The following is a 12,399-nucleotide window of genomic DNA, read 5'->3' as shown; positions in this document are numbered from 1 at the left end:
TGTTCCAGTTTCAACTGACCTGAGCCCTAGGACCATGCCCCAGGACTACCTGACATGATGACTCCTTGCTGTCCCCAGTCCACCTGGCCATGCTGCTGCTCCAGTTTCAACTTCCACCTGACTGTGCTGCTGCTCCAGTTTCAACTGTTCTGCCTTATTATTATTCGACCATGCTGGTCATTTATGAACATTTGAACATCTTGGCCATGTTCTGTTATAATCTCCACCCGGCACAGCCAGAAGAGGACTGGCCACCCCACATAGCCTGGTTCCTCTCTAGGTTTCGGCCTTTCTAGGGAGTTTTTCCTAGCCACCGTGCTTCTACACCTGCATTGCTTGCTGTTTGGGGTTTTAGGCTGGGTTTCTGTACAGCACTTTGAGATATCAGCTGATGTACGAAGGGCTATATAAATAAATTTGATTTGATTTGATTTGATGGAACTCCATTCCACATCAAGTAACTGATGCAAGTAGAATCAGATTTTTATTTATTTATAAAACACACCTTCTGGAATAGCGGGGACTGTGAAGAGACACAAACACAGGCACAGAAACATGCATACACACACACAATGTCACGGATCCCTCCAGAACATTCATTACGCACACCTGGCCCCCATTCCCACACGGTGCGTGTGAGTACCTGTGCTGTGTGTTTTGGGCTTTCCTGCCCTTGTGGATTGCGCAGATGATTACGGGTCTCCTGTGTGTTAATCATTGTGAGTGTGTTATTTATTCGAGGTACTCCTCACTCTTTTGTTTGGGTTTCAACCCTGTGTTTTTGTATAGTTTTGGTTTGGTCTTCGTCCTGCGCCTTTACAAGGCACGCCGTAATTTGGGGCTTAATAAAAAAAAAACGATTACGCATTCCTGCACCTGTCTCCCGTATCATTCATACCGACGTGACACACGATAACATACGCACTATACACACGGATTTTGTGTTGTAGATATGTGGTAGTGGAGTAGTGGCCTGAGGGCACACAATTAATCTGTTACACAATTTTAAAAACATTACAATATATTCATAACTGCCTTAATTTTGCTGGACCCAAGAAAGAGTAGATGCTGCCTTGGCAGCAAATACAAATATCCCCCCTTAAAGGGGTCGTCTCGGCATATATTGATAATTTTGACAAAGACACCCACTGATAGCAAGACTAATCAACCTCACCAAAGCAAGCATCCGAGCAAGCAAAACAGCACCCTTCTGTCTTAATATGTGTCATGTCATATTATTTCTGGGCAGACAGCATCAGATACATGGGCTACAGATACTTAGACACAGGGGCGCTGTTTGCCTCGATCAGATCCTGGCGCGTTCTTGTGTGACAGTCTAGTGACTGGTCTTCCTCACTGTCTCGTTGTCTTGCTCAGTTTTCCCCTCTTGGCACAATCACTTTTTTTACGCATCGCCCCTGTCTGGGGATTGGCACTGGCTTGTCAGTAAATTAGAACACCCTCTGAATACTAGGCTACATTAGCTTAATATTTAGAGTGGGCTAATTCACTGACAGGCCACATCGCCAATCCCCAGATGGTGCCGCCGTATAAAAAAAGTGGTTGTGCCAAGAGGGAAACGCAGACGGGAACTGCACACCCTGCTGACAGTACACTGTCTCTAGCAGGTTAGGAGATAATTTTTGCTCACCCTAACTCTTTCGCTCACCCTAACTCTTTCCTGCTTTTGTTATATTTGAGTAGTCCGTTAAGAACAAATTCTTATTTCCAATGACCCCAGCCAAACACTCCCCTAACCCGGACAACGCTGGGCCAATTGTGCGCCCCCCCTGTGGGACTCTTGATCACAGGCTGCTTGTGATACAGCCTGGGATCGAACCTGGGTCTGTTCAACGCTGGTCCGACCAATCTGATTCCACACTCCAAGACTGCCTCCATCACGTGGACTGGGATATGTTTCGTATTGCGTCAGACAACATTGACGAATACGCTGATTCGGTGAGCGAGTTCATTAGAACATGCGTTGAAGATGTCGTTCCCATAGCAACGATTAAAACATTCCCAAACCAGAAACCGTGGATTGATGGCAGCATTCGCGTGAAACTGAAAGCCCGAACCACTGCTTTTAATCAGGGCAAGGTGACCGGAAACATGACCAAATACAAACAGTGCAGCTATTCCCTCCGCAAGGCAATCAAGCAAACTAAGCGTCAGTATAGAGACAAAGTAGAATCTCAATTCAATGGCTCAGACACAAGAGGTATGTGGCAGGGTCTACAGTCAATCACGGATTACAAAAAGAAAACCAGCCCTGTCACGGACCAGGATGTCTTGCTCCCAGGCAGACTAAATAGCTTTTTTGCCCGCTTTGAGGACAATACAGAGCCACTGATACGGCCCGCAACTAAAACATGCGGACTCTCCTTCACTGCAGCCGACGTGAGGAAAACATTTAAACGTGTCAACCCTCGCAAGGCTGCAGGCCCAGACGGCATCCCCAGCCGTGCCCTCAGAGCATGCGCAGACCAGCTGGCTGGTGTGTTTACGGACATATTCAATCAATCCCTATCCCAGTCTGTTGTTCCCACATGCCTCAAGAGGGCCACCATTGTTCCTGTTCCCAAGAAAGCTAAGGTAACTGAGCTAAACGACTACCGCCCCGTAGCACTCACTTCCGTCATCATAAAGTGCTTTGAGAGACTAGTCAAGGACCATATCACCTCCATCCTACCTGACACCCTAGACCCACTCCAGTTTGCTTACCGCCCAAATAGGTCCACAGACGATGCAATCTCAACCACACTGCACACTGCCCTAACCCATCTGGACAAGAGGAATACCTATGTGAGAATGCTGTTCATCGACTACAGCTCGGCATTTAACACCATAGTGCCCTCCAAGCTCGTCATCAAGCTCGAGACCCTGGGTCTCGACCCCGCCCTGTGCAACTGGGTACTGGACTTCCTGACGGGCCGCCCCCAGGTGGTGAGGGTAGGCAACAACATTTCCACCCCGCTGATCCTCAACACTGGGGCCCCACAAGGTTGCGTTCTGAGCCCTCTCCTGTACTCCCTGTTCACCCACGACTGCGTGGCCACGCACGCCTCCAACTCAATCATCAAGTTTGCGGATGACACAACAGTGGTAGGCTTGATTACCAACAACGACACGGCCTACAGGGAGGAGGTGAGGGCCCTCGGAGTGTGGTGTCAGGAAAATAACCTCACACTCAACGTCAACAAAACTAAGGAGATGATTGTGGACTTCAACAGCAGATGGAACACCCACCTATCCACATCGATGGAACAGTAGTGGAGAGGGTGGTAAGTTTTAAGTTCCTCGGCGTACACATCCCAGACAAACTGAATTAGTCCACCCACACAGACCGCATCGTGAAGAAGGCGCAGCAGCGCCTCTTCAACCTCAGGAGGCTGAAGAAATTTGGCTTGTCACCAAAAGCACTCACAAACTTCTACAGATGCACAATCGAGAGCATCCTGTCGGGCTGTATCACCGCCTGGTACGGCAACTGCTCCGCCCACAACCGTAAGGCTCTCCAGAGGGTAGTGAGGTCTGCACAACGCATCACCGGGGGCAAACTACCTGCCCTCCAGGACACCTACACCGCCCGATGTCACAGGAAGGCCATAAAGATCATCAAGGACAACAACCACCCGAGCCACTGCCTGTTCACCCCGCTATCATCCAGAAGGCGAGGTCAGTACAGGTGCATCAAAGCTGGGACCGAGAGACTGAAAAACAGCTTCTATCTCAAGGCCATCAGACTGTTAAACAGCCACCCCTAACATTGAGTGGCTGCTGCCAACACACTGACACTGACTCAACTCCAGCCACTTTAATAATGGGAATTGATGGGAAATGATGTAAAATATATCACTAGCCACTTTAAACAATGCTACCTAATATAATGTTTACATACCCTACATTATTCATCTCATATGTATACGTATATACTGTACTTTATATCATCTACTGCATCCTTATGTAATACATGTATCACTAGCCACTTTAACTATGCCACTTTGTTTACATACTCATCTCATATGTATATACTGTACTCGATACCATCTACTGTATCTTGCCTATGCCGCTCTGTACCATCACTCATTCATATACCTTTATGTACATATTCTTTATCCCCTTACACTTGTGTCTATAAGGTAGTAGTTTTGGAATTGTTAGCTAGATTACTTGTTGGTTATTACTGCATTGTCGGAACTAGAAGCACAAGCACTTCGCTACACTCGCATTAACATCTGCTAACCATGTGTATGTGACAAATAAAATTTGATTTGATTTAGTGACACCTTTAGCACTGCAATGTAGCATCTTAGACCACTGCGCCACTCAGGATCACTGTTTCATAACCTGCTATTTTAATTATCCTAACATGCTGCGTAATTTCTAACCTGGTCCAAGAAACGTAACTTCAAGTATGGAAGCTAAATCGATGAAACTATAGTGGTAATTTTACATCTGACAAGCCAGGTAAATAGAGAATATGCCACCCCTTGACAATGGCCTCAAATAAGCATGCCACTCAAAATGACACCTAAAATGAATTGGATAATTTTGTTATTTGGCTTTTGGGGAATGTTTGAAATAATGCTACAAGAGACCAAACATGGCATGATTGTCACATCTAGCCTACTGACTGATGACATTCATTTGCTCATTATGCCAATCCATAAAATGTTTAAGAATTCACTAATCAACAGTTTCTCATACATTCCAAGTTATTGAATTAGAGAAAACAAATAAAGGGGGTAAATTATACAAAATAAAGGTGTCATTTGTTGTTGTTTTTTGTTAGATTTTCTACTTTACAAAAACGGAATAGTCCGTATAGGTAGGCTATACACTCAGACGCCATCTGAGTAGACTACAATTTCCTTTAGCTAACTTACATTTAGCTGGCACATGCTCATGTTGGCCTATAGAAGAATATCAATTGGCATCTAGAAAGGAAAAACACTCCATTAATCGAATAAGGTAATAAATCTAACCCATATAAAGTACAATGGCAAAAAAATACGGTGACAGTCAACGTTAAGGCCACCAGAGGGCGACACAACAATATAAGTTTGGCAATTTGAGAGAAAGATACAGCCCACTGGTTGAATCGAGGCTGTTTCGCTGTTATTTCAATGACATTACGTTGAACCAACGTGCAGTAGACGTTGAATTGACGTCCGTGCCCAGTGGGAGAGGTGAAAATACGCTGCAAACAATGTGTATATGTGTGTTTTTCAAACAGGATGCAAAATAAGGGTCAGTAGGCATAGGCTATTGGAAATTATAGACTAATTGTGCAAATATGAAATAAGACTATTGAAATGGTTGGCTCTGTATTAATATTCCTTGTCATATTGATACGGAAAGTGAAGGGCACGCATGACTACTGTAGCCTATGACCTCTCAGCATGCTTTTTATTTTTTATTATTTTTTGTTGCAGAAAAACCAGTATGCATACAAGAGGTATACAAGCAGACAATGATAACATATGCTAGGGGGTATAACAAATGACAGATTATATAAATAACTTAAAAGAAACACACATATTGATTGTTCAACTAGCCTGTACCCCTGCACACTGTCTTGGTACCGGTGCCCCCTGTATATAGCCTCGTCATTGTTATTCTTTTTGTGCTACTTTTTATTTTTTAGCCTACTTGGTAAACATTTTATTTTTCTTGAACTGCACTGTTGGTTAAGGGCTTGTAAGTAAGTATTTCACGGTAAAGTCGACACTTGTTGTATTCGGCGCATGTGGCAAATACAGTTTGATTTGATTTTAACAGCTTTCTTATTAGAAGAATGTAGAAAGGTCTTAATGTCCTGCTCGAATTCGGAAGTTTTTTGTTATTACTGAATTTACATTTATGAATATGACATTTTTCCATTAGCACAATTAGATTTATGAGGTATTTTTTTCTTTATCCTTATTATGTTTAAGGAAACCGAGCAGCTCTCAGCATCACTGCAATCTACCGTCCGCGTGGTGACGCAAAAACCCCGCGCCATCATGGATGCGCACGCCGGATGGTCAAAGGGATGCGTGCGCGCCTAAACAGAATCGGTAACAAAAAACTACAGATTTCAAATTAGGTTGGACACCATACGACCGTAGCCATCCGTATCACATCTTCACGGAACTGAACAACTATGGATGAATTGCTTATTTTAATTGTTTCCAAGGGAACGCTCTGAAGAGAAGAAATGTCTGGGTAAAGTTCAGATACACTCGGTTATATATATGATTGTCTTTGCCTGCGCAATAATTACACTTTGAGAAGAGACTGAAACAATCATTCACCTGGACAAACCTGAGTTCAATTCAAGCTTATTTTACACCTGTGACCTGATACTGGTCCGATTTTGGATGAGGAGAGTATATGCCAAATTGATATAATTAAAATCAAACGAACGATGACAATTAAAACCGTGGAACTGTTTCAAACCGAATTCATCATGCGAATATTTTAAAGACAAGGTAGGAGTTAAGGAATACTGTATCGGCTACTAGGCTTATAATAAGGGTTTTGTCGGGATGATGCGACTGCTAAACTACCTCTTGCTGGGCTACCTGACCTGGAATCTACGGATATCAGACGCACAAGGGGAGTACTGCCATGGGTGGCTGGACAGTAATGGAAATTACCACGAAGGCTTTCAATGTCCGGAGGACTTTGACTCCATGGACGCGACCGTGTGCTGCGGGTCTTGCTCCCTGCGGTACTGTTGCGCGGCTGTGGACGCACGGCTGGACCAGGGAAGCTGTACCAACGACCGAGAACTGAATAACACGGAGTTTGCAGCGCGTAAGTTTAGACTACCAATGCAGAGCCTGGCAGGAGTGGACAAGTTAATGCACTTCAAAACTTCAAAACGTGGGATTTCCAAAGATTCAATATAGTGAAAGAGTTCAACAACGCTTTTAATGAACCATGCATGTCACTCAAATGAGAGTCAATTTTGTTTCACCATTCAGCCTTTTCAGGTCCGTGTCAGGCATGCAATAGCCTACATGTTTCATTATAAAAGTGTTTTTGTTTTCAATTAGTCTTATAGTCTATATTATTAAGATAAAATATAACCTATAAATCCATTTTTTTGGTGCCTATTTTTAAATGATTTAGATGCCAAAAATGACATCCATATAATACAAGGGGGATCATGCAATTATCTATATCTATCACAGCCTATGTTTTGTTTTCATATGTACATTGTCCTAAGAATCTCCTTAAAATGTATGTTGTCATTTTGAAACCTAACATCAGCACTAAAACTAACTTTTCATTTAGTTATAACAATGTAATAGCTCTATCAAGATGCAGAAATGACAGCCCATCTTGATTTACAAAGGAACTTTGTGAGGTGTAAGCACTAAGCACCTCCGATTGTACGCATATGTGGGGCACCCGTTTTGGGGGGGCTTGGGCTTCATGTGACAACAGGTTAGGTATATTGCTATCGGTCCCCAAAACAAGGAAAGGAAAAGTGGGCCATGCGATACACCTGGAGTGTCACAATCAAGGCTGAATCTAGAAATCATAGATCCAATCATAGGTTTTTATTTTTATAGAGACCAGGACTGGAAAGTAGTAGGCTGTGAAAAGAAGTGGATTGATTTTGACCCCTATATAAACCATGCAACTTTGTAATAATCCTGCAATCTAAATAATAACTTTGCACACCAATGGCAGAATAGCCTATGCCTTACTGTATCCAAAGGTGACATCAAATCACCTTCAGGTGTGTATTCGATATGCCTGTGTTGCAGGGGTTATTATCTCAGAATTAATTTCTAATTTAAAAAGAAGAGTGTTCATTCACATGGAATTATTCATCAGCATTAGTTCCAATGTGTACCATTTATGGAATAAAACTGAAACATATAAAAAATATATATTTAAAAAACTCATTTCACCAAATCGCTCAATTTAATGGTCTCCCAAGTTGCTAAACTAATACAATTTCCCTATTTTTTTCTGATAATAATTCAACTTAAAATAATTTCCTCCCCTGGTGCCAATTGCTAATTTAAGGTGTAATCTGAACGTTTAATCTACATTTTGGAAAAATACATTGTCTTCAGAAAAAACGCTGAAAAAGTCCAATTCAGGCCTTACGCAAATAAATATAGAGACAATGACTAACCAAGAACCAATAAATAAAATGTAGCTAAATGATAGGCCTATTAATAACTACAAAACACCTGGTTTTGTAGGTGCATGTGGGTTATATGGAATAATAAAATATATAATGCCTTTTAACACTTTGAATACATTGTATTAAGACAGCCTAAATGTAGTTGGTTATTTTTATAGTAGCAAAATAGTTTTTTTTGCCGCACTGTTTGCCTAATTACACACCAGTAGTCTTCTTATATTGTATTGTGATCCAGAAACTTGTACTACCAGTCTGATATTAAAATGAGCTATTGAAAATATTTTTGCAACAATACAAAATTATGTCTTGTGAGTTAATGTGAATACATGCTGAATTGAGGGGATTTAGGAAGGTAAAGAGCAACATTTGACTTTTGTCTTCAAATATGTATTTTCTCCTGAATCCCTTTCCATAAAAAAAGGTATAATTCTGTAGAAAAATCAATTATTTCACAGATGCATATCTTATTCAATCAAGATGTTCCCATATGTCTGTGCATGTTTGCAATACAGTTTATTACGCACACATATTTTCACTGAATCTAAATAGAGTTGAGTATAAACTCCACTTCTCATTGGCCCTGTTACTTTATGAATACATCCTTCCTAGTTTCCTTGAGGTGAGCACAGGTATGTAAATGATTTGTTAGGTGGAAGCAATGCTACCACCCTATTGCTTTAACCAATAAAACCAGTATTCAGATATGTGATTACTTCAAGGAAGGTAAAGGGATGCTTTTTCAAGTTTTCAAACAGGTATTCAAGTTATCAAGTGTACAAGTATTCAAACACCTGTTCCTCCTTGCAGAGCCTATCTACGTGCCCTTCCTGATGGTGGGCTCCATCTTTGTGGCCTTCGTGGTGGTGGGCTCCCTGGTTGCCGTCTACTGTTGCACCTGCCTGCGGCCCAAACAGCCTACCCAGCAGGCTCTCCGCTTCACACTGCGCAACTGCCAGGGCGAGACCATCCCCATGATCCTGACCACTGCGCCAGCCAGCCTGCGCACCCCCTCGCGCCAGTCCAGCACGGCCACCAGTTCCAGCTCAGCTGGCGGGAGCAGCTCGGTGCGCCGCTTTTCCCTCGGAGGTCAGGGGCAGCAGCACGGGTGCTTGGTGTCAGCGTCTGCACCAAGCACCCGTGTCTTCACCTCCCCCTCCACACCCCAGCCGCTACTCCCTCCACCCCCCTACACCTCCCCTGCAGCCTGCATGCCAGACGGGCACCAGCACCCTCACTCCCATGCCCAGCTGCAGCTGCACCAGCCCATGCACCCACACCAACAGCCTCACCTGGCCCAGGGCACGGGCTTCCTGCTGCCCCAGCAGTACTTCTTCCCCCTACAGCCGGAGCCCTTCTCCGGGGCTAAGGGCTTTGCAGACTTTGGACAGAGCTGACGGGGCTTCCTTGGCAACGAGTAGGTGGATTACAGGAGCACACTGTGGGACACACTGTGGGACGTGAGTAGGGTCATGTTCATTAAGCACTAAACAGAAGAAAACAGACTGAAACAACAGGAAGGGACTACCTGAACCTGCCCAGTATGACTTTGTTTTAAATCAGTGAACTGTACTGAACATGACCTTGGTGTGTTTTGTGGACAGACACACAGTCATCGGCTACCGGGAGGACTGCCCTGACATGCACTGCAGTAGGCCTGTTGAATGGAGACTGGGAGACAGGAGGCTGTGTTCAAGATAAACCACAAGAAAGCTTCCTAGTCGAGCAGAGTACATGAGAGTATTGTCTCTCTAAATTACAGGAATGGACTTCTGCTCAGAACAGACAGGACTGTTTATTGGTCAATATTGTTTTCAATGTTATGCACTTTTTTTATATATACATTTCTATTGTAAACACTACTCCGTCTTCCCTTTCTTTTATACACAATTTGGTTAAATGGTGATGTTAAATTGTCACTAACTTTTGTGGCAGCAACATTATTAAGAAGTGTTCTTGACATTTTGTTGCGAGCTGCAGGACATTTAATCAAATTATCATTTTGACAATTGCAAATCCCTAAAAGAGGGGAAGGACTGACACCAAGTTGTGCAGTAGGGTGAACAAAGCCAAAGGATGTACTGTGTGTACAGTGCTCACTGGCTGGTTTGTTTTTATTTAATGATATTAGTCAACACCAGTATCTAATTAGTATTCTAATGACTAATTCTATGATTGTGAGTACTTGTCATGCAATGCTACAACTAGAAGTACATTTAAAAAATATAAAACACTCAATAGTTGGTCAGTATTTTCGAAAATTAAACCTACTCTTTAATAATCCAAGATTGAATGGTTGAGAATTGCTTAATTGCTCACTTACGGATACATTTTGTACTAACTTGTGAAAATGGCAACGGTTTCCTTTATGCTGTTAGAGTCACAATCCTGAGTTTGTGTTTCACCTTTTAGCCTCCATATTTGGTTTATTAATGTACTACTTATTATACTGAAGAGAGGGGATGCAAAGATATTCACAAACATGGATGACACATTGAATACATGTGACAGAGACTCTACAAGCCAAAATGTTGTCTTTACAGATAGCGGAGTCCCCCTTTTTCTCCAGCCTCAGACATATAGGCAACTGAAACTGTTCATAAAGGCTACCTGTCAAACAATCTTCACATGAGGAATGTGGCAACGAGATCAGTCATTGTCAATGCTCAATGAGCCTGTCATGGCCACAGTGTTCAAAACAACTGGTCCCAGAAATAGGGAAAAGTTTTGGGTTGGATGAGCAGGTCTGGCAAGAATCCAAAGACTTCTCTGTACCCTAGTCATTTAAGTGTGAAATAAACTTGGCAATCACTGACCTATTATGGCAGATTAGATACAATAGATCATATAGTGGATCATGTTTGGCGCTAGACGGAGTCTTCCGAACAAAGGAAAAATTACAGCAATTCCCAGAGATGACTGCCACGACAATCTTTGGGTATTGCTGTCCTTTTTTCTTTTTTGGAAGGCTCAAAATCTACAATGTTTACCCAGACAAGCATCCTGTTCCAATAGAAACCTTTGGTAGCACATGCATACTACTCCTTGGAGCTCTTTGTGCTAAAGTTGCACAGATGTCAACACAATTGATTTTCTATACATTTGGTTATGCTTGGACACTTCTGGTTTTTAAAAACACATGAAAAAGTCATCGTCTTTCAGATACTGTCTTCTAGATGGTTCTGTATAATACTGCTCTAAATCTATTTAGAACGCAAAGAAAATACCTCACAGATTGAATTGTTTTTGAAGTTATATTGACAGTAATCCAAGGACTCTTGTATGAATACTCTAGCAAGGGTACACCTAGTCAGGAAAATATGTATTTCATGAACTAACGACTAAAGAGAAACCATCTAGGTTGGTTTTGTGACATTGCGTCAATCAGAGACAAATTATTGTAATTATAACGAAAAGGATATTCTACCACAGTAAACCTCAGATCACCAGTCACCAGGGAGTACAACGTCACCATAATGACGACATTTCTTTGTTTGTCACGCATGGAAGGGAACTATGTTTTCCGTCTTCCCTGCCTTTTCCTGTTTAGGTTCTCATTGCTCTGCAGGTCCTGTTTGCTACCACACACACAGGCATATTATTCGATGGGGAAAACAACTAGCTGCCTCCCCTAATTTTGGACGTTTACAAAGTCCGAAATGAGGGATGGCACCTTGTGCCCTACTTCCGACCATAGTAGTACACTGTATACAGGGTGCCGTTTGAGATGCAGCATAGATAATGTGATGGTGGAATATTCCATTTCTATGACGGTAGGTCAGAGATGATGACAAAGGTTGGTTTCCTTGTTTGTAAAGTTTATTTTAGTAGAAGTCCTTCATGGCAGGGAAAGGGAAATGAGGGAGACCTAATCAGTTGTCCAACTGAATGTATTCAACTGAAATGTGTCTTTGCATTTAACCCCAACCTTAATCGACATCCAAGACATAACACTTAAGTTTGCAGTCCCAACATGCAGAACAATCATTAAATGAAAGACGTAAAAATAAACAATAATCAAACAAATTGAAAAGTGCATTTTTTTCCCTGTAAGTGACCAACACTTGAGGGAGAATCAAAGTAGTACAATAAACCAAAGAACGTTTTATTTTTTACATTTATGCAGCCCACAACTATCACAGACAACCGTTTTGGAAAAAGCAACAGTCCAAGCTTTCCACGACAAATTTCACATCAGAAGAACCACATTCAGCATTTTGGAATTATGACAGCAGTTCATAACTAAT

The 12,399-nt window shown here is 42.3% G+C and overlaps 1 protein-coding gene across 1 annotated transcript; it reads left to right on the top strand.

The window, feature by feature from the left end:
* The first annotated feature begins 6,027 nt into the window (after positions 1 to 6,027).
* On the top strand, positions 6,028 to 11,960 carry LOC112246463 (protein shisa-3 homolog). The gene is made up of 2 exons (XM_024414779.2): positions 6,028 to 6,804; positions 8,963 to 11,960. The coding sequence occupies exons 1-2, from the start codon at positions 6,534 to 6,536 to the stop codon at positions 9,547 to 9,549; spliced, it is 858 nt and encodes a 285-aa protein (XP_024270547.1). The 5' UTR covers positions 6,028 to 6,533; the 3' UTR covers positions 9,550 to 11,960.
* The last annotated feature ends 439 nt before the right edge of the window (positions 11,961 to 12,399 follow it).

This window comes from Oncorhynchus tshawytscha, linkage group LG09 (genome assembly GCF_018296145.1).
Source record: "Oncorhynchus tshawytscha isolate Ot180627B linkage group LG09, Otsh_v2.0, whole genome shotgun sequence".
Taxonomy (NCBI): domain Eukaryota; kingdom Metazoa; phylum Chordata; class Actinopteri; order Salmoniformes; family Salmonidae; genus Oncorhynchus; species Oncorhynchus tshawytscha.
Note: the sequence above shows the minus strand (reverse complement) of the source record. Positions and strands in the feature narration are given on the sequence as shown.